Genomic DNA, 24,515 nt, shown 5'->3' with positions numbered 1-24,515 from the left:
TGGCACAAATTTGAATGAATGACTATGATATTTGTCAAGTATGATTCTTTGGATGGTGTGCTGGGAAGTTTCAACTGCATTTATTTAGTTGCTTGTTTGTGGTGTTCAATTAAAGTAAACAAGTGTTGACATTTTCTGAAAATCAGATAAAATTGAAATAGTTATAAAGTAATTTGTTTTAAAAATCTCAACTCCAAAAAGAGTTATATGCCACAGAGTTTACATTCCATACAAAAAGTTAGATTCCACTTTAAGGGCTTCCTCCCTTTTATTTTCGACAGTAAAAAAACTGTCTACTGAATCAAAACCCAGTCAAACAACCACTCAAGATGATGAAAACTCAGGAAGCCAGAAAACCCATAACAATTGGCAAAATCTACAGTGCCATTAAATGATCGCTGACTGAAGGTAACTGAATTTTCTGACAACGAAAAAATCTAGATAGACAGTGTCCAACACATTTTACACAATATTTTGGATATAAAAAAAAATGCTTTCCAATTGACTAGTGCTGTGTTTGTTAACAGCTCGTTTTAAATCTGTTAATAAAAAATGTTAAAAACATGTCCGCTTTTTTTTTTTTTTTAATCTCAGGGACCACTGTAAGGTATTGCTTCAGAGGATGAGACTACAAATTATTCATTTCATCCTCTGAAGCAATACCTAACGGTGGTCTCGGAGGTAAAAAAAAGTGTTCAGTTACATTCAACTGAACATTTCTCAAGCATGCTTATATTTATATAAATATGATTCTGTTGAGTTTCTTCAAAGTTTTATAACAGTAGATGAAACATGGATTATCCATTATATGCCAGAGACTACACACTGGTTGGGAGCAGATGAAAGTGTACCAAAGAAATAAAAAATTATTTTATATACAAGAAAGAAATCATGCCTATGATTTTTTGAGATTCTTGTAGTGTGCTGTTCATAGATTATGTAGAAAAAAGCAGTACATTGCTGGGGAATTAATATGTATTAAGATTGGGGAGCATTACGTTTCACTACAGGATCAATTGAAGAGCGCTATTCAAGCTAAACATCCATATCTGGCTAAAAAGAAAGCACTTTTTCACCACAATAGTTTGCCTGCATACTCGTCTTGGTCATTGCTGCAAAACTTCATGACCTACGCTTCAAAATGCTTCCATATTTGCCAAATTTGACTCCCAGAAATTACTTCTTGAACCTAAAAATATGGTCACTGTATCAAGATTCACTTCAAATGATGAGGTCAATGTTGAAATAACCTCTTATTTTGCAGAACTGGACAAATCACATTATACTGAGTGTATTAAAAAGTCGAAGTCATTGATCTAAATGTATGGAAACATAAGCTGACTACATTGAAAAATAAAAATTCTGAAAAATTTTATATTACTTTGTCAGGCCAAGAACTTTCTAAACAACCCTCGTTTTACACAGTAAAAATATCCAATTCTTCTGGTATTAAGAAACATTATTAATAATCAAAAGTGAAAGATGTTGCATTTAAATAAGCTGTTTAAATAACAATTCATACCCAAGATCTAAAAGATGCTGAAGTTGAGGAAGAGTGGGATCTCGGTTTGCATACCATTCAGGAGTACTTCCTTTTAAGGTATAAAATTCATTTATTCTGTTTTTTGTTCTATCCAAATCAAATTTTCCACATCTGAGGAATCTTACAATATTCACTACATCTGTCAATCATAAATTTACATTACTGAAACACAATAACTATTTATTAAGTAATAAATAATTTTTTTTTTTTAATAAGTAATAAATTTATTTTCTTTTTTTATGTAACTGAATCGAAGAGTTGAACTTGAAAGAAAGATAATCATAAAGGATGTTGTCAAAAGCCAAGTGACAGCTTTTACCCAAAAGGAAATATGAATATAAGCTGATAAAAAAAAAAAAAACTTTCAGTTAAGAAAATATAAAGTTCTGACTTTTTAAGGTACAGATCTGATAAGCAGTAAAACTGTGTTTGATAATGAAGTGTTGAAAAGGCAGAAACTCATCTTTTGTATTCAGATTGTGATATTTCATACCAAAAAAGGATGTCCATAAACAAGAAAGATTACATATTTATAATGCTCATTACAAACTCTATATTGGAGTAGCCAAAACTAATTAAAATCTGTACCTGGGGAATGCCTACTTGAGATTGTAGGGTCCACTGTCAGTTGTAGCAAGACTATAGTATTCTACTCATCTTCTCTGTGTTCTGTGTTGTGCTGTGTGGTTTGTAAGGTATTTCTTGCTGCTTTCAGGGCTTGAAAACATGTTCTGCAAGTTCTGTTATGGTTGATCACAAAGAACAGAGTATGCATGAATTTTTTTTTCTCTTAAGAAACAACAGCTGCAGAAAAGGTAGTCGATTTATGAAGACCATTATCATCAAGCAATGAAGAGATTTCTGAATTGACTTCATTGTAAGACTATGAAGTCAATTTGTTCATTCAAACAAATTTTGTTTCATTCAAACAACAGAAGATTTGAACATGTAACATAATTGCTGTAAAAATACATGCTATGATTCAAAGGCTCAACTTTGAAATAACCCAGAATTTTTTTCAAAGGTTGTGATAGGAAATGAGTTGGTGTTACAGTTATGATCTTGAAATTAAACAACAATCAAGCAAATGAAAATTTGGTGATTTCCAGATTTTAAGTTTTCCAGAAATGTACATCAAGTTAGACTGAATGTGAAAAGGATTTTTCAAATATCCCTTTCACATTTTATATCTTAATATATGTATTAAGGGAATGTAAGAGTGTTTTTTTTCAATGTGAAATGGACTTTTCGAAGAATTTGTTTTTTCTGCATGAACAATGAATCAATAATTTTACATGAACATATTAATAAGATTTCATGAGAATGAGCAATGATTATGCCCAGGAAGACGTTTCTGTAACATGAAAATATACTTACTCACACTGCTTTCCATGTTCTTTCTCAATTTCCCTATTTGTTTTACCTAGTTTTGTGAGACGTTTTTTGTTTACAGATAAAAAAACTTCTTAAATGAAAGTGTTTTAGAAATGTGGATGAATGAAAGAAAAATTACAACAGGTCATAGACATCATTCACTTTGAGGAACTCCAAAAATATTTTCATATCAGTGTAGTGGATAATTTACAGGACGTGTTTTTTTTAAAACATTGATGATTTTGGACAACGGACGACTATTTTCCAGTGATTTTGAGTTTTTATTGCCTGTTGGCAATAAGGGTTAAATTCGCTTTGTAGTACTGTTTGTGTGTATTGGAAGTAGAAAATAAGAATTATTTCTTATCTTAGGTAGATAAGTTATTGTATAGCTTGTACCTAAAGCTATTGTTGGTTAGTAAATTTTTCAATAATTTACTTAGAATCTGAGGTTGTTGAGCTTCCATCTGTCTTCTGGAAGGAAGTTGATGTACATGGATGGAAACCCATTTAAACCCGGGACGGTTCTGCATCGTTCTCCAGTGAAAGGAGAGGCATTGACCAGCAAGGAGAGTGCAGAGGTTTCATCTGAAGTCACATTATCGTTGGCCATGGAGGCTACGCCAATAGTGGATACTGGTGATAATAGTCCTACAGAAGACCAGAAGAGACGGCGTCCTCCTAGAACTGAGGAAAGAGACCTGGATAGTGAGCTAGTGGAGTGGATTTGTAAATTGGAAACTGCAGCTTGTATTCTGCACAAGTCGATTGATAAAAATACAAAGAGGAAATTAAACAAGTTGAGTTATATATGTATAATATAGTCAAGCAGATAGCTGGATTTAAGATGGCCTTGTTTAATAGATCACTGGAGATAAGCACTCAGGAGATTGCAGCACAAACTGATGCGAAGTCAGATAATGACGATATTTTATGGCAGCTTAATAATGGAATCGAGGATGATGAGGTGGTGGGTCTGATAGTTAAACGCTGGCCTAAAGCTGCTTATATTTATGTGGAAGACAAGAGGGGTTTCTATTTTGATAGTGTGGATAAGGACATAAAAGTTGTGGTCGACTTAGCAGCTCTCGATGCCTCTTTTACATTGTCAGTTCTTAGAAGGGTTCCTGACACTAGAAGCCTGGCAGAAAGGGCAGATTGAAAGCGGAACAACTGTTCGCAATTAAACTGCAGACAAAGGTTCTCTTTGGTGAAGAAATTGAGCTGCAATTTCACATGGTGTTTGTAGTGGTGGTTGACTCCACACAAAGCGTCAATAAGATGGCTGAGGATTTGAAAGGTGGTATTGGTAGAATATTTGAACTATCAAACAAGACGGTTTTTGGCACTTCAGGTGGAAGAACCAGGTCCTTACTGAAGAAGTTACTGGAGTATGCCTCCTACCGGCATACTCCAGTAACATTGTACATTAGTCCAAATTGTAACATTCCCCGTTATGCCGAGTTCATGAATAAATTACATGAACTGGTCGCTCGAATAAGAAGAAGGGTCATAATACTGGGTGACTTCAATTGCAAAATAATAGAAGCTGGCTGCAGTGTCACTAATAGGTGTGGAGAGGGTGCTGATGACATGGTCGGAGGGTTTAGACTGTAATGTCTCCTTAACAATTTGGGTAAAGTTGCTGAGAGGTTGTTGGCGTCAAGAATCATGGAGGAGCTCAACAGAGAAGGTGGTATACATGAAAATCAATATGGTTTCGTGCCAGGCAGACCAGCCATTCAAGCTGTATAACGAGTGGTACACTGGACTAAAGAGGTTGGGAAAGGCACATGGAGGACTAGGGGTATCCCTGTTTTGGGTTCTTGGATATCCAGAACGCGTTTGGTTTCATGCTTGGGATGTTATAATGTCTGCCCTGGTAAATAAGGGCATTAGTAATTACCTGATTAAGCAAGTTGGCGATTATTTAAATGAGAGATGGATCAAGACGGAGACTTAGAAGGTTTATTACTTGTGTTTCAGTTTCCAGATGTTTGGAAGAGACCCACAGGGTTAAGTGTTGAGCCCCCTCCTTTGGGACATTGTTTTTGACGACATATTGGGTGTTCAGTTGCTGCAGCATATGCAGTCAATTGCTTATGCGGATGATTTAGTCCCGTGGCAGGACGGAACAGGAGATCCTGCAATAAGGGGCAATGCTGTACTTGATTTGATCCATATATGGTTGAGAGACCATGGTCTGGAACTTGCTCTTGATAAGTATGTTTTCTTGTTTCCTTAATAGGAAACTTATCACGCGGTGTACTGGCCGGGACTCCTCCCATAGACCTTTTGGTTCTTGAGCATGTCCATAAGTATGAAGGCGGTGACAGTGTTGAAGATAGAAATGAAACACTAAGAGTATGGCAAGACATATGGAACTTGGGTGTCAAGGCTGGATAGACAAGGAGACTAATTCCCAATTTAAGAGTGTGGTATAATAGAAGGTTTAGTGAGACGAGTTTTTATCTGACGCAAATGTTATTTGTTCACGGTAATTTTGAAGTGTATGGATTGATTGACGGTATATACTGTGGTGAACGGGATACAGTTGACCACACCCTCTTAAAGTGTGAGGAATGGATTGAACAACATTTCGGGCTGGTATTGCAAATCTGGAGCCAGAGGATATGTATATGCTGATGTCGCAGAGTAACTGGAGGAAAGTAGAGGAATACTCGAGGGAGGTGCTTTAAAGCAAATATATGGAAGGTAGAAGAAGAGAGTTTTAGAGTAGAGTTGTGTGGACAGCCCCAATCGGGAGAGCCAGCATGCCAAGATGTGCTAGTTCCGATAATCGATTGAGAACTGCAAGGGAGACTAGGTTAGGAGATACAAATGAAAAGATCCGATACTTGAGGGGGGGGGGAATCCAGTAATGGAGTACCTCCATTAGAGTGGCCAATAAAGAATGAAAAGATCCAACCAGGGGGGCGGACCTACCATGCCAGACTTACTGCTGATAGGGGGAGGCCCCTTAGAGTAAAGGACACTCCCCTGGGCTGAGTTTTACTGTATGTCCATCCGGGGGTGTAGGGGAGAAAAAAAAGGTTAAACAGATTATAGTTCAATACTATCGAAATTTGGTATTGGTTCTTAGAATGGCAAAAGTAATACTGGAATGGATAAATTAAAATATGATAATAAACCAAGGTACTATAAGCACCTATACATTTTCAGTATAAGGTTAGGTATTATCAGTCTTAATAACAAATCACAGAAAAATGAAGATGGAGCATACACCTATTAAGAATGTATTTGAAGAAAGGATCTCTATGGTGATTTCACAGTATCAACCTGCAAAAAGAAGAGACAGATGAAAATTACTATAGGAATCAGAACAGCTATGCTGACATCTAATGTTTGGCTGGTGAAAGAAGAGGAATTCACTGATTAAATCATAGTTTAAATTAAAATGCACCATGTAAACATAGATTTTGCAATAAAAATAAAAGAAAACACAAAGAAACATAAATTTTACATTTAAATTTACATTAATATATGATAATTTCCTTATTTTACACTGCTGGATAGATCTGGGTACAATTTAAAAGCAACACAAGAAGAATTTATAAATTAACTTCAACCTCTGGGAATTCATTGAACCCAAAGAAAATGTTTTTATGTAACAAGTTTTTACACATTAACTGAAGTTTTTCAGTTTATAACATTTTTTTTTTTTTTTTTGTCTTCAGTCATTTGATTGGTTTGATGCAGCTCTCCAAGATTCCCTATCTAGTGCTAGTCGTTTCATTTCAGTATACCCTCTACATCCTACATCACCAACAATTTGTTTTACATACTCCAAACGTGGCCTGTCTACACAATTTTTCCCTTCTACCTGTCCTTCCAATATTAAAGCGACTATTCCAGGATGCCTTAGTATGTGGCCTATAAGTCTGTCTCTTCTTTTAACTATATTTTTCCAAATGCTTCTTTCTTCATCTATTTGCCGCAATACCTCTTCATTTGTCACTTTATCCACCCATCTGATTTTTAACATTCTCCTATAGCACCACATTTCAAAAGCTTCTAATCTTTTCTTCTCAGATACTCCGATTGTCCAAGTTTCACTTCCATATAAAGCGACACTCCAAACATACACTTTCAAAAATCTTTTCCTGACATTTAAATTAATTTTTGATGTAAACAAATTATATTCGTCCATCTTTAGTAATTTTACCTCTCAAATAACAAAATTCTTCTACCTCCATAATCTTTTCTCCTCCTATTTTCACATTCAGTGGTCCATCTTTGTTATTTCTACTACATTTCATTACTTTTGTTTTGGTCTTGTTTATTTTCATGCGATAGTTCTTGCGTAGGACTTCATCTATGCCGTTCATTGTTTCTTCTAAATCCTTTTTACTCTCGGCTAGAATTACTATATCATCAGCAAATCGTAGCATCTTTATCTTTTCACCTTGTACTGTTACTCTGAATCTAAATTGTTCTTTAACATCATTAACTGCTAGTTCCATGTAAAGATTAAAAAGTAACGGAGATAGGGAACATCCTTGTCGGACTCCCTTTTTTATTAGGGCTTCTTTCTTATGTTCTTCAATTGTTATTGTTGCTGTTTGGTTCCTGTACATGTTAGCAATTGTTCTTCTATCTCTGTATTTGAACCCTAATTTTTTTAAAATGCTGAACATTTTATTCCAGTCTACGTTATCGAAAGCCTTTTCTAGGTCTATAAACGCCAAGTATGTTGGTTTGTTTTTCTTTAATCTTCCTTCTACTATTAATCTGAGGCCCAAAATTGCTTCCCTTGTCCCTATACTTTTCCTGAAACCAAATTGGTCTTCTCCTAACACTTCTTCCACTCTCCTCTCAATTCTTCTGTATAAAATTCTAGTTAAGATTTTTGATGCATGACTAGTTAAACTAATTGTTCTGTATTCTTCACATTTATCTGCCCCTGCTTTCTTTGGTATCATAACTATAACACTTTTTTTGAAGTCTGATGGAAATTCCCCATTTTCATAAATATTACACACCAGTTTGTATAATCTATCAATCGCTTCCTCACCTGCACTGCGCAGTAATTCTACAGGTATTCCGTCTATTCCAGGAGCCTTTCTGCCATTTAAATCTTTTAATGCTCTCTTAAATTCAGATCTCAGTATTGTTTCTCCCATTTCATCCTCCTCAACTTCCTCTTCTTCCTCTATAACACCATTTTCTAATTCATTTCCTCCGTATAACTCTTCAATATATTCCACCCATCTATCGACTTTACCTTTCGTATTATATATTGGTGTACCATCTTTGTTTAACACATTATTAGATTTTAATTTATGTACCCTAAAATTTTCCTTTTTTTTCCTGTATGCTCCGTCTATTTTACCAATGTTCATTTCTCTTTCCACTTCTGAAGACTTTTCTTTAATCCACTCTTCTTTCACCAGTTTGCACTTCCTGGTTATAGCATTTCTTAATTGCCGATAGTTCCTTTTACTTTCTTCATCACTAGCATTCTTATATTTTCTACGTTCATCCATCAGCTGCAATATATCGTCTGAAACCCAAGGTTTTCTACCACTTCTCTTTATTCCGCCTAAGTTTGCTTCTGCTGATTTAAGAATTTCCTTTTTAACATTCTCCCATTCTTCTTCTACATTTTCTACCTTATCTTTTTTACTCAGACCTCTTGCGATGTCCTCCTCAAAAATCTTCTTTACCTCCTCTTCCTCAAGCTTCTCTAAATTCCACCGATTCATCTGACACCTTTTCTTCAGGTTTTTAAACCCCAATCTACATTTCATTATCACCAAATTATGGTCGCTATCAATGTCTTCTCCAGGGTAAGTTTTGCAGTCAACGAGTTGATTTCTAAATCTTTGCTTAACCATGATATAATATGATATAATCTATCTGATACCTTGCAGTATCGCCTGGCTTTTTCCAAGTGTATATTCTTCTATTATGATTTTTAAATTGGGTGTTGGCAATTACTAAATTATACTTCAAGCAAAATTCTATAAGTCGGTCCCCTCTTTCATTCCTTTTGCCCAGCCCGTATTCACCCACTATATTTCCTTCCTTGCCTTTTCCAATGCTTGCATTCCAATCTCCAACTATTATTAAATTTTCATCTCCTTTTACATGTTTAATTGCTTCAGCAATCTCTTCGTATACACACTCTACCTCATCATCATCATGGGCGCTTGTAGGCATATAGACGTTAACAATCGTTGTCGGTTTAGGTTTTGATTTTATCCTTATTACAATGATTCTATCGCTATGCGTTTTGAAATACTCCACTCTCCTCCCTATCTTCTTGTTCATCACGAAACCTACTCCTGCCTGCCCATTATTTGACGCTGAGTTAATTACTCTAAAATCACCTGACCAAAAGTCGCCTTCCTCTTCCCACCGAACCTCACTAATTCCTACTATATCCACATTTGTCCTACCCATTTCCCTTTTTAAATTTTCTAGCCTACCAACCTTTTTTAAGCCTCTAACATTCCACGCTACGACTCGTAGAATGTTATTTTTTAATTTTCTGGTGACCCCTTCCTTAGTAGTCCCCACCCGGAGATCCGAACGGGGGACTATTTTACCTCCGGAATATTTTACCAAGGAAGGCGCCTCCATTATTGAATATTTTACCAAGGAAGGCGCCTCCATTATTGCTATGTGAAAATGCAGAGAGCCACATTTTCTTGGAAAAAAAGCAGCTGTAGTTTTCCATTGCTTTCAGCTGCGCAGTACTCAGAGGACTGAGTGATGTTGATATGGCCGTTTAAGTCGTCCTGACTCACGCCCCAAACAACTACTGAAAGAGCTGCTGCCCTCTTTCAGGAATCATTCCTTAGTCTGGCTCTCAACAGATACCTCTCCGATATGGTTGCACGTTCGGTCCAGCTACTCTGTATCCCTGAGCACTCAAGCCCCCTCACCAACGGCTAGGTCTCATGATTCATAGAGGAGGGTTTATAAAATAAAATTGGCAATTTATTAAATAAAATAAAATCAATCAAAAACCAACTTTTTTGTACACTCCAGCCTACCCTTTGGTAATAAAGAAGTCTGTTTATTGCTTGTGTTATAAATATGAGCATTGATTTAATGAGAAATAAACTTTGATATGTTATGTTTCCAAATTGAACAGGTAAATAAGTTAATAATGTCATCATTTTAAGTTGCTTAAAAAGAGTTTTGCAATGTTTTCTAATACCTTTATCAAATAAAATTGTAACAGTTTGCTTTTGCAAAGTCAATATTTCTTTAATAAGTGGGGAATGTCCCCATACATGTATACCATAAAATATATAAAGCAGTTCGTCCTACATAAAAATTTCAAATTTAATTTTAATTTTCTTCATAAAAGACAACTCTTGATATCTTGTCCCACATATCTGATATGAAACAACCAACTATGACTGGAAGCAAGGTCAAAAATCCAGGACTCTCATTCCACTTAGATCACTTTGAACCTCTTAAGATCTAAATGTCACATTTTAGATTTTATCCTAGTTAATTTTATCCTAAGAAAAACTATTCATATAAAACCATTCCTTTGTGCTGTTAAACTGACACAATTATATTTTGTTCAGCTCCTCAAAATCTGAGCAAAAACAGGTCAAGAGGTGTGTCATCAGAATACAAACTTAGATCAGATACACTGTGGTGGTCATTAATGATTACTATAAAAAGAAGTGAATCCAAATTAACCTTTGTGGAACACCATAACTAACTATAACTACTTTAAAATATGTTCCTTTAATACAGAAAATATCCTCTATAAGAATGTACAAATAGAATAACTGCATTTTAGGTGTACTATTGGACGTGAAGAATTCTTCAAAATTCTTTCTAAGCTTTTCACCTGGAAGAACTCAAGTTCAAATCCCAGTCAGGCATGGCATTTTTAATATGCTACAAAATTGTAGCATTTTTCAGATTCCCACATTCCCAGGTACACATTCCCAGGTACACGGTTCAAGCTTATGTGGTGGACAGATAATCAAATGAAAAAAGTATAATACTAAGCAATAAGCTCAAGAGGAACTATATTGGATGTTTTAGTGGTCACACAATATTAAGTTAATATAATGCTTATCTTCAGAGGTATTATTAATACAATTTACAGCATTCTATAGTACTTCAATCAACCTGGGCAAAAACCAAATGAGAATCCGATTATAAATTATTAACTGAAAAATATCTTATAACTTACTAATATTAAACTTTTAATTACCTTAAATAACAGGAATCAGACTTATTGTCAATACCTGCCTGTTTCACAATCCTTCTTGGTACTGGTATAACTTTAAGTAATTTCAAAATTTCAGAATATCTGCTTGTTATAAAACATGACTTGGTAAACGTTTTAAAAGTTCAAGTATTGTACACATTTAATTTTAAATGAGAAAATTTAGAAGGTTGTAAATATCTGGCAACTTTGTATGTAATAGATTCCAACCATACATACCATTTTCCAATTAAATTCTTTGTCAACCTACATTGCATCCTAATCCTTTAGAAATGAAGTGATCAACACAGTTATCTATATTTCTGGCTATATATTAGCTATACCATTTAATAAAATAATTATTAAAAGTGTAGGGATATATAGCTGCATAATTACTGGAAAAACCCTCAAGTCAAGTCTTTAATTAATTTAATTCGCTTCAGTCATTAAGCTTATGTAACAAAATAATAAAAAATAGATCAAATTATGTTACTCATGAAATTGCTTCATTAACAAAAAAGTAAATAACAATATTTAACTTACTTATATTTTGTCAATAATTTATTTATCCTGAAAATAAACATGATAATTTTATGAATATCACATTATAAATAAGCATATGGACCAGTACATCTATCACTCATCTTTAAAACATGATGATTAGAGCTGTAATTAGAATATCACATTTTAATGGAATGTAGCTAAAACTCTCACTATAATAAATACACTGATCTTCTAAATCTAATGGTATAATGTTATATCAGTCAATAATAAACTGGATTGATTGTTAATAAACTTGACATTCTTGGGCAGGTATTAATGTCTACTCTTAAGATGATTATTTTAGAAGATTCTATAGGTTTTTCTGTGATGGAAAGCAGAAATAAAGTGGAATTGACCAAAAGCAAGCTGTTGTAAATTTATTAATCTGCTGTATCTCAAGTAACAACTTGTTGAGCTCTCTGTCACCACACAAACACCATAAAGAACCAGTAGTTTAATCATTTATTTTCTTTCAAGGACATAACTCTAGAAGCTATTCTTAATGTTCCAGGGAGTATTAATGCCAGTTCCTACTGAGCTGGTTAAATTTGCAGTTTGAAAGGTACCTATCTTAGGGAGCTGAAATCTATTCTTAGCAGTTACTTGTGCCAGCGAATTTGGTATTAATAAAAACTAGGTCCTGGGCAAGTTGGTAAACTACCCTGATGGGTAAACCACCTATCACTTTTTGTTATGCTGTCTCCCCACTATCAGTTCTGTAGTTACAAATATGAGTGTACTATGTTTTCAGCATTACAAATATCAGAATCTGAGAAACAGTGCATCTTTGGAATCTTGTAAAGATGCTGCCTTGGGACTAACTCACAAGCACTGTTTCCTGAATGGTGGCTGCTTAAGAAATCTAACAGCTTAAGTGACTATCAGGTAAAACTAGGCTCTAATTAAAAAGTAAACTAGAAATATCAATCTAATTCCTTGAGGAAAAGGATATTATCATTGATGGTCAAGAACCTTGAGGTTAATAATCTGCCACTAAAATGAATGGGCAAGGTTGGATTATGGTGATAAAATTATCATTTTAACATGAAGAGAGTTTCTGAGGAAGAAGTGAGAGATCATGAAAGAGGCTCTGAAGTAACAGGAATCTGATTGGTACATGAACCAATTTCCACTGAACAATCATCAGACCTATAAAATATGAATTTCATAAGCCAGGATTGATGCCCTGGCCAACACTTAATCTCACCAAACTGAGTGTTGGCTAGGGCAGTTTAATATTGGGAATCAGTATAGTTGGTAGGATAACATGGACACTTACCTAGAAGAATGGTCATTTAGGAATCTTTTTGGTGAATCCTATGGTCAAAGGTCACCAATAGACTTGTAATAACTATGATTAAACTTATGTGGTACATTTATGTGGTGACAGAGGGCACAAGAAGTTGTTATTTGAGATACAGCAGATTAGTAAATTTACAATGGCTCAATTCTCACTGTATTTCTGCTTTCAGCTACAGATAAACTTATAGAATCATTTACAGTAACAACTAAAATGATCATCTTAAGAATAGGGAAGAATATACCTGCCCATCAATATCAAATCTAACTTTTTATATCTTTTTATAATTTCATGACCTTAGCCCTTAAAATCATAGTCAAAAATACTGAAGGAAATCAGGAAAATAAACTGCCAAGGCCAGTTTCCATATCAGGAAAGAGACATTGGCTTATCTGTGAAATATTTTATACATTGTGATTCTATTTTAATGAATGTAGTTGTACAACCAATTGAGTTGGTAACTAGATTGGATTTTTAAGACTAACCTTAGAATCAGTCAGGAAAAATATTTACAGCCAAAAATATATTTATTAACTCTAACTTTTTATTAATTTTGAAATTTTTATTAATCTTTGAATATATCTGTCCAGAGGTAAAATGTGTTGATAAACACATTATCAATCAAACAGTCAGGCAACACTTCATGTGTTCATAAACCAGTTTTATTCTTTACTATGTGAGGGTGCAGTAAAAGCATTTCTCTCAACACAGCAAACTCAAATTAATCTGTAAACCCATGGATTGATATTGATAAGAAAAAGAATAAGCTGAATTTTCAGCTTATAAAGTTACAATTTATTTGATACAACTGATTCAACTGAAGCCCACCTGCAAAATTAGGACAACAGTAACAGAAATTTAAGTCAAAAATGGGTCTGCAAGGATATTATTATGTAATGGAGAACTCAGTCCTCAGATAACACATTTCTCATAGCAGAGAACCCAGATTTAACATCTGGATCTTCATTTCTGATTGTTTTAACTGTATCTCTTCTTTTTGAATTATATAAAGTCTTATGAAGGTTTCTTAACTAGACCTCGTACGAAGGGCATTCAGATCAAGTCAATCCAGGACTATTAATTTTTAATAAACGTAGAACACACTTATAATAGTAAAAAATACTTTTATTTCTCAATGTAATCCATTTATATCTACAATTATACATTTATCGTAGCGTTTCACTAGTGCCTGGATATCTACAGTGTAGAAAGATTTGTCGTTACGTTGAAACCAACATAGGACTGACTGCTTCACCACATCGTTGCTGTTGAAATGCTGGCCTCCCAGGAACAATTTCAAGGGGCCGAATAGGTGAAAATCACTGCGACAACGTCTGGATTGTACAAGGGGTGTGGCAATAACTCCCAGCCAAGATCTAGTATCATGCGTGTGAGCATATGTGTGGTCACATATGCTCACAACAGAATGCAGAATGCCTTTACTAATGCATACTAATGCAACAGAATGCCTTTACTAATCACACCAGGCTGTTTTTTCTTGAAAGCATTGTGCTCATCTTGAAGAACTTTGCAGTAGTACTCACTATTAACACTGACGCCACAGGTAGAAAATCGCTGTGAATGATATAATTTTTATCCCAAAACACTGATAATTTTGCCAGAAAAAGCAATTGTTCAACATTTTTTGGGAGGTGGTGAGTCTGCATGCTTCTACTGCTTTGATGCACATATTGATTCCTGGGTGAAATGATGGATCCACATTTCATTGCTCATATTTGATTGAGAAAAAGCTGACCTTCTTTGTCAAAACGTTGCTTTAACTCTTCGCAGATTTGAAGTCTTCTTTGCCCGTTGAAAGCAGAAGGCTGTCTTTATACCCAACGTGCACTAACCATACTTAACTTCAGATGGTCGTGAATGATTTTGTTTACAGTTCCAACAGACACATTTATTGCTTCTGCAATTTGCTGACAAGTTATCCCTCTATTCTCAAGGAACAGTTCTTCCACTCGCTGAATGTTCATGGGAATGACTACAGTAGGCTCCAAACCACCTCAACCGGGATCTTCACTCAATGATGTACAGCTTCTTTAAAACATTTGCACCACTCAAATGTTTTACTCCAATTAAAGACTTGTACTGTGAAAGGAGTCACAAATAAATCTCACTGGGTTTAACACCTTCGTTCATGAGGAATTTCATTATAACATGCTGTTTCACATATCCATCCACTACACTAGATGCGATAGTCTTTATAACTGACTGTTGTTGTTGTTTTTTAACATTGCTTCACTCCAGTGCACCATGTGGTATAGCTGACACTTGTACCTTATGTATACAACCAACAAAATGTACAAAAATCTCCACTTATATTCTAGTCTAACAAAAGTCCCAAATTAATGTGAACATCCCTCATATATTTAGGAAGTATTTGAAAACTGAGGGCCTTCTTCAAGAAGACCCATTACTTTACCAAAAATAAAAAAAGGCATTTATTCATGAATGAAAAGCTCCAATATCAGAGGGATAACAAAAGAGAAAGTAAAAGAAGTAACCTTTTAAAAGAATATTGGATGCAAAACCTAGTTTGCAAAAATGATAAAAGCTTTTTTTAAACCATGTTGAAAACAAAAGAAAAAATCTGTCTAGGCTACATAAGGGTGCTGTTCCAAAAAAGCTTTTTTTAAAATGTAATTAGATATAACATGACCTCTGTGAGGGACCAATCCCTATAAACATATTTTTGAATTGCAGAAGCTGCCATGGAATGTAAAGAAGAAGCAATGAAATGTTTTTAATTTGTTTTCTAATTCACAGAACTATAAACTAAAGTGGACTGCATATGTACTGGAGGGCCAAGCACTAAAAATCACTTTTTACCTAAAGGACTGTACATAAAGAAAATATGTAGTTACTGGATGAAAAGTAAAAATTAAATTACACGATTCAACTACAATTCAGCTAAATTTCTCAATTTACAACAATTTCACAGCTAACAACAAGGCTAAAAACAGAAAAATTATCAACTTTTTTCTGGGATAACTAGACAAAAAAAAAAATACAAAAATATGATATAGCCTGACCAGAAGGTGTAGTCCTGAAAATCTTTTGAAAATAAATAATGTAGATACATATTCTAACAAAAAGAGTCCTTGTAGTGTAGAAAATTAATAAGAACATATTTCATTTCCACGTAGCCAAGAGAAACAATAAGAATCTCAATATTAAATATTTTTTCTTGATATTCCTTCAAAAGGTCAGAGCAGATGTTCAAGTATTTCTTGATAATTAATTAAACAGACTGTTAATTATTATTTTGTGAAATTATGAATCATGCAGATCAATAATGAATCTAAAATTTTCCCATCCACTAAAATTTACAAATCCAGTAACTTCAAAGAAGAACAAAAATTGTGATTTATTTCTTAGAGAAAAAACTCAGATAATGGAATAGAACTAATTTTGCACAATAAAGTTCAACAGTTTGATATAAGAGGCAGGTTGGTATAAGAGGTAGAGGTAGAGAAGCCTTTTGCTTCTCCTGCCATTTTTAGTCAATAACCAATTCATTCATTAAAAACACCCTTTCTCATTTATTAATTTAAATGTAATTAAAATCATTTTCTTTTATATATACATGAATTGTAAAAAAAGAACCTGAATTTTCTGAAAATATTAATTATAAATAACCTTCATTTAATATGTTCAAATAATATGTGCTCAAATAATTTTCAATATTTTTAAACTATCATTATTTTTATACTATTTTTATTATTTGTTTTAATGTTATTCACATTTACTTTGATGCATAAATATATGAGCTTGAAGCATCTTTATTCTTATTATTTTTTTATGCTGCAGTAATGAAACTATATCATTTCCATAAGACTATTCAGGCAGTTTCTGTAATTATCTTTAAGGTAATTATAACCAGAGGGATTTTGCATAATTAGCTATCCCCTGATGTGGTCTATGTAATGTATAATTATGTACCAATCCAATTAAAATATTCAGTATGAATCCCTATATACTACAATACCACTCCTGAAGTGATTTCAAAGTGAAAAATTTGTAAAAATTTTTTTTCCCACACATAAGTTGAAACTTATTTAGTCAATCACTGGTTAAATCATCTACAATCATCTATGAGGGAACGGAAAACCTATCCAAAGGTTAAAGGTGTAATTTCAGCTTCAAAATTTTTTGCAATTACAAGGCCTTTTTTTGCACTAGGAATGCAAAATTATGTTCTCTTTGAGTCAGGCATGGTAATAAAAAAAATACTGAGCTTTCAATCCTCCCAGAGAGACGGAAATTCAAAAAATCTCTTGGAAACAAATTTAGATGAGATAGATACAAAATTTAATCTCAAAGACCTCAGGTCTATAAATAATATAGACTCTTTTTACTCCACATCTGAAATCCTCAAGAACGTAAACATTAACTTACATACATACCACCAATACCAGTTACATACATACCACCAGTTACAACCACCAATATGGACAAGGAGATTCCAGACATGCATGAGCACGTAGGAGAATTCTGAATGAAAAATCTGCAAAACTATTGTTTTTATATGTACAAAGTAATGTGTGGCCAAATGAGAGTGCCAAACAACCAAGAAAAAAAATAGTTTAGTCTTTGACGAGATAAAATTACAATAAAGAAATGTATCATTTTATCAAAAAAACTCAGGAAACCAAATTCTTGTAAAATTTACACAAATAGCAAGTGATGTTTCAATAAAAAAAATTTAACAAGCTTTTTGTTTACAAATTCCTAATACTCATGGGAATATTTATAGATTTTCAACACTCAGCCATACAGATCAAATTACCAGATAATGTTTTTCATGCACAAGGAGAGAATGAAAAAGCAAATGATAGGGATTTTTTCTTCTGCTTTTATCTTAAACCTTTTAATGCAATTGATAAAATTAATGTAAGCTCCAGAAACCTCACCTTGAAAAGAAGGTTTAATGTTTAAGCAGCAATTTAGTGATAAAATAACAACTGACTATGACCTCTTCCATAAAAACTTACAAACGATCAATAGAGTACAGTTTATAAACCGTAACAGCTTTTAAGCCCTTTCAAAATATTATATTTGTAGTGAAGACCTAAGATTTCAAAATTATTATTAAAATCAATAACATTTTTCTGTGTACTGAAAATGACTGAAATTATAAATTTTTATTGTATAAATAATCTTTCCTCCCCAACAGACTAAAAGGACAATTTTTTTTATTCTTACTCATTAAGCATATGAAAAACTGACCAAAACATGGACAATTAACATGAAATTACTCTTGACCTGTTTCCACGACTTAAATAATTCAGTTTAATAACCAAAATTGCATTGTAAATTGGATTTATAATTAAAATATTTACATATATTTTTAAATAAGTACAGTATAGCCCACATAAAAATACAAAAATAATGTTTATTGTAGGATTATCATTGCTTCTGACACACATTTTAAGGGCTAATTACGCCTTATATAATGCTATTTAGCAGTACTATGATGAATTTAACTGCAACTTTTTAAAGAGATGTAGGTAATTTAAAATATCTGTAGGGGTTCTGGAAACAAAAGCCTCCCTCCCTCACACCAAGAACCAAGTGAATAAACTATCACACATCTGTAAACAATGGATACCTTATAATAAAAACCAATATTTGGTAACAGAAATACCAATCCTGACTAAAAATATTATTATTTAGTTAAAAATTATAAAACAATGTTTTTAACTATATTTACCTGCTTTGGCATGAAGCTGTGGTTGGGTTTTCAGCCATTTCTGTATTTCTTCAATACATCTATTATATTTAGATTCATCTTCATTTAAACACTCTTTGGCATAATTCTTAGTGTGATCATCAAGTACAAATTTGTATTTACTGATTTCCATTTTTTACAAAGTAGCAAATTTTTAAAATAATGGAAACGTCTGAAAAATGTGATTTATTAATATTCCATAACTAATAACTCATTAAAAGAGTAGAATGTAAGTTCACTACTATTCACCAAAAAATTCCAAGGAAAGAGATGACAATAATCACATAAGCTACTTTAACTACTAAATGTGGTATAGTACATAACCCATTGTATGTAAACAGAGTAGAATTTAAAGAAATTACTTTCTTTTATTCCACAAGTTTTTTCAAAACTTATTCTGGTTTCAACTCAAATATTATAGATGATGTTGACCAAGATGCCCCTGGTGAAGTGAATAATAAAAAAAGAATTTTTCTCACAAAAGAAAACCATAAAGGCAGTTTTGATTTTGACATAAAAATTTATCACCACATTTCAACGTTTACTGTAGTAAACATTTCATTTGAACATTAGAAAATATATTTGATATCTTAGGTAATCTTTGGAACACTTACATGAAAATACAACACTATTTAGAATATAAAATATAAAAATGCTCAAATAAATAGAACAGAACCAGTTTTAAAAACCAGATCAGAAGAGGACTGGTAAGTTATTTAAAATATTTACTTAAAATTACTAAGTAAAAACCAGTTCTAGCTATGTTGAAATTAAGTAATATTTTTTGAGTGTATTTTTTACACTATTTAAATCTACATGAAATTCTGACATAATCTTTCTTTTAACAACATGAACCATATTTCTGAGGGTCATAAGGTACTTGCAAATATTAGGGTCACCTGTTTTCAATACAAAACTAGAAAATTATACTTACAAGAAACCTCAAAAATATCCCCTCAAAAAAAAAAAAAAACAATTCACTCATAGATTTATATAAGATATCAAATTAGACTTAAAGGTTTACAAAAGATTTATTAACAAGCCAGTATGTCAATTGGTCATAATATTTTATCATATTCTGTGAAATTATTGTTAAAATTGAAGAGTGCTTTTAATTTACTTTGAATCATAATATTAATTTTATCGAAGAGTATGACAAAATGTAATAAACTTCAAAATTATTAAAAATGTTAAACAACTCACTTTAAAATAAATTAAACTTATTCTTCCAAAGGCACTTCAGAATTATCACCACTTATTCAATGGAGAATTATTACTAGTTCTCCTACAAAAAAAAATGTTATTCAACCATGTAAGTATGAAACTGAATAATGCATTCAATTTTAGACATGTTTGTTCATATAATCTGGTATTTGTAAAATTTTACTCTGTTTAATTGTGTTGGGATCTTGGACTTTATTGAGAAAGGTATTATTTATAAAATCTGGTTAACACAAAACTTTGTCAGCCATCAACTACACTGAAGAACTCAAAGGCTTAGTTCTAGCTGTTTACTAATACTTTAGTCAACATGACACATAAAATACAGAACAACTATAAAAACACACCCACTTAAGAAATATATATCACTACATATAAATATATAATTTATTCACTAAAAAATACAGTTACCAACATTTTCAGAAAAGAAGTTTGAAAGTAACACAATTTATTTTACCACTTTCAAAACAACAAACATCATATAGTAAACTAACCAAACACACAACAAACAATAATAATCCAAATGTGTAATTAAACTTTAGTAAATGCACGAATACTACATCAGACAGATTAGACACACATTAACTCAGAAACAAGTAACATATACAAACACTACACACAGAACTGATTTTTGAAAACTAATTTAAATAAGCAGGACAACAAATAAAGACATTAAGCACTACATGTAAATTTTGCACATAAGAAGCATCTCAAAACACTTAAATAATACAAAATTTACAGAACAAATAAATCTGACAAAACCAAATTAATAAAAAAAAAAGGCTTTATATATTATTAACATGATTAAGGGATTTCCTAACTCTACTACTATATACTCCACTGAAGGTACTGACATATAGCACAAGAAACTTTTGGAAGAAGTTTTATATTTTGAAATGAATTTATAATTTTAAAACAAAATCTTAAAAAGCTCAAGAGGTAAGAAAAAACTAAATTGTAAATTATGGCTTCATTTCTCAATTAATCTGTGAAATGTAAAATCATTTCAATCAAATAAAGAAGAGAAGTAAAAAAAAGTCAGTTTATCATTAAATTCATTAGTTAAAAAGGAAGAAAACTGAAACTAACTTTAAACTGATCACAACGGTAAAAGAGATATTCATTTACTTAATTTTGTATGACTGAAAAGACGAATTAATTTATAATACAAGCCTACACAATTCCGAGATACAAAATAATTTCAGTATAATAAAGATAAATTAATAAGAAACACTCAAGGGCTAAATTCTGATTATGAGCTTTAGGATATCATGAGTAACTTTGATAAAAAAAAAAGCTAACCTATGAAGGTTCTACATTTTATGTTTGTAATTTCTTTATATGATGATGTGAGCTTTATGCATGTTGATTGAGTTTATTCAAAACAAAACTTTATACACACACAATACACAACAAAGAAAATTTTACTCATATACTGAACAGACTATTTAAAAAAAAAGGACGTTGGATTCTTGTTTCAGACATAAGCAGCTGAAGTGCTGATAGCAGTATAGCAATTTGTTGATTCCAAGAAAATAATTAGTGTCCTCCTACTACAATGTAAAATTATTGTGTTTCATCACACAATGGTTGCACCCTAATCCTCAAGGTCGAAAAATGGTACTAAAAATTTTTGTTGTAAACTGATGTGCTTTAGTTTAGATAATCTACTATATGGGTTTTTTCAGAATTGTAAAATGAAAACTGGCATGCTGTTGGTCTGATGGTTGTACCAGGCAGTTGCCATAATTTTCTCTAACTCTCTCGCTCTGTCAATTAACAGAAAGTGTAGGGAAGTGGTCATTGACACCCACAACCATTCATTATTGCACACTTTAATCTCAGTATGTGTTGTAATAGTGTCTCTGCCTGTTTTGTAATAGTGTATTGTGATTTTTCTGTGATCCTATAACTACCACTGTAACTATCAAAATGGGGAAATACAATTGTTATACTGGTGGTTTTAAACTAACAATTATTGATTATGATTAACAACATGGTAACAGAGCGGATGAACATTACTTTTCTATTAGTGAAGTTGGTGAGAGGATGAGAAAAGATTAAAGACAAATTAAAAAACACAAATATTTCTCACCATGCTTTCAGAGTCTAACTTTGACAAGCATCTTAAGATAGATGTGGACGTTTTTAATTACACTGAAGAATTAAGAAACAATGACTTCTGCACTATATATGATGTGATTCAATGTAAGGCTCGCAAAGTGGCAAGAAGTAAAAACATTTCTGAAGAATTATTCCAAGGAAGTCGTGGTTGGTGCATAAATTTATGCAGCAGAACCACTTATCTGTGAGAAAATGAACGTCTGTTTGCCAATAACTGCCAGAGACTTAATACAAAAACTTTTTACAATTTCATCAGTTTGTTTTATGCAAATGGCAAGCTATTTTATATGAATTATCACAGATAAGAAATGCAGATTAGACCCCTGTGTATTCTGATATGCTATGTAACACACCCATTGCAAAACAGGAATCATCAACTGTAACTGTCCAAACAACTGGTAACAAAAGGTGACGCTGTACCATAATGCTAGCTGTAACGGCTTATGTAAATAAATTACCACCATACATAATTAAAAAAAAAAAACATTGCCTAAGAGTCTTAAATTACCACAAGGAATCCTTATTGAAACACAATCAAAGGAATGGATGGATTCCAAACATATGATTAAGCAGGTCAAATTAGTCTGGAACAGGGACCAGGTAGGTGCATTGTTAAAACATCTGGTGCTTCTAGTATGGAAAATTTCTGAGATCATACCACAGATGAATTAAAACAACTTTTATGAAAAAATAACATGGAATTAATAATCATTTCCAGTAGTTTTATGTCCATTCTTCAATCCATAGATGTGTGTTTGAACAAGCCACTGAAAAACAATTTATGCAGTCTTTATGTGAACTGGATTGGAAGCAGAGACCATCAATTCATTTCAATTGATAAAAGTAAGCATCCTTCAATAAAACTCTTATGTACCTGAGTAGTGAAGAGCTGGGACTGTAAAAAATAAAAGTGAAATGTAACAGTTTAAAAAACTGAAATTTCAAATGTGTTGGATGGCTGCGAAGATGAATCATTGTAGAACAGCAACTCTACGTTTAGTGAAGCTGAAGTAGCCTCATCACAATCATCTGATAGCAGCAGTACAAATGAGAGAGAATGTTCCAATACAGAAAACTAACTGAAATCTGTGTGTTTTTATATGAATAAATAATAATTATTAATATTAATAATAAATAATAATAATTTCAAAATTTATCTCGTAACAAAAACAATAAAATATCTTTTATAGAGATTTCTTTTGTTTCTTTCCAAGTTAGAAAACAATGACAGCCTGTCTGTAGAAACCACATACAGAACAAAAAATCCTTGAAAAAAAATATTAGTAAAATAATAAAATACATTACTTGAGAATTGTTTAATGTTATTACAAATGCATGAAAATAAATCATTTTTTCTTATTCAAAGAAGTTTTTTTTAAAAATCCTCAATTTTCATGTAAGCTATGAAAATATTTTGCATTACTAAATACAACTATATTTCCCACCAAACTAGGGTGTCACACCCTAGTCTGACAGGAGATTTTTGGGTACAAAAGGTGCAACTATTATGTGGTGAAATACAGTATATAGTCAAAACATCCTTTCTATCTCTTAACTTAATTAAGTTGGAACTTGGCTCTAGGTCAGTGTAGTTGCCAGATGATCTTGAATATTTTACAGAACATACCACCCGAACCTTTAGCACATCACTCTAAGTCAAAATAACACTTAAATATTGTTTTTAAAATATCCTGATTTGAAGGTTTTATTGTAAAAATAATAACGATGTTTTTCTTTAATTTAAGGTCTACCCTAATTATTAATGAGAACATGTAGAAAATTACTGCACCTAATACCAAGAAGCCGATAGTATTAGATCAACATATACAAATATGAAATCTAATAAATGATCCTAGGTTCCCTACCCAAAGCTATTCCTTTCCTGTAATTCTTGCAAACCGAAGGTTCAACAATACCTAAAATTCCTCAGGGAGTAGTATTCAGGTAAGTAAATGGTACAAAGTGTACTTTGTTAAAAAACAAGTGGTAAAAGTGTACTTTGTTAAAATTTCAATAATAAAGGGCTTTTTAGTAAGCATTAATTTAAACATAATTAGATAATGATGGGAGCAGTTTCTGATTGAAATAATGATTACATACTTATCCCCACTTAGTGACTAATGGCCATAACAAATCAATGCTGTTAGCATTAAAAAAAAAAATTAGACCTAAACTAGCTTTCTGATTACATGCTGAAAAAATCCTTGCAGAATAATCATGCAATTCCTTCAAGATGTCTTTAATGTAGTTCCATAGATCCCATTTAGAACTCTGAAAAAACCTTGCTTTGAAGAAGGTTTATAATATTTTTTACTTCTAAGACCATGAACACAACATATTAATAAGGAATGGATTTATATATATTTTAATGAGGAAGAATAAAAATCTAATTAATTTTCATATTATTTCAATTGTGTAGTAATGATTGTTGTTTGATTAAATAATAAATAAGAATTTCTGC

The 24,515-nt window shown here is 32.4% G+C and overlaps 1 protein-coding gene across 8 annotated transcripts in view; it reads right to left on the bottom strand.

Moving 5' to 3' along the window:
* The window catches only part of LOC142318198 (retinol-binding protein pinta-like), a 69,408-nt gene that overhangs the window by 20,379 nt on the left and 24,514 nt on the right, over positions 1-24,515 (bottom strand). For all 8 annotated transcript variants that reach the window (XM_075354758.1, XM_075354754.1, XM_075354752.1 and 5 more), the window contains 2 exons: positions 18,692-18,881; positions 1,523-1,682 (listed from right to left, as the gene is read on the bottom strand). In XM_075354758.1, coding sequence (XP_075210873.1) covers positions 1,523-1,682; positions 18,692-18,842 — 311 coding nt within the window. In that variant the 5' untranslated portion in view covers positions 18,843-18,881. The remainder of the gene's footprint in view (positions 1-1,522; positions 1,683-18,691; positions 18,882-24,515) is intronic.

Source organism: Lycorma delicatula, chromosome 1 (assembly GCF_047948215.1).
Source record: "Lycorma delicatula isolate Av1 chromosome 1, ASM4794821v1, whole genome shotgun sequence".
NCBI classification, from domain to species: domain Eukaryota; kingdom Metazoa; phylum Arthropoda; class Insecta; order Hemiptera; family Fulgoridae; genus Lycorma; species Lycorma delicatula.
This window is presented reverse-complemented; position numbering and strand designations above follow the sequence as displayed.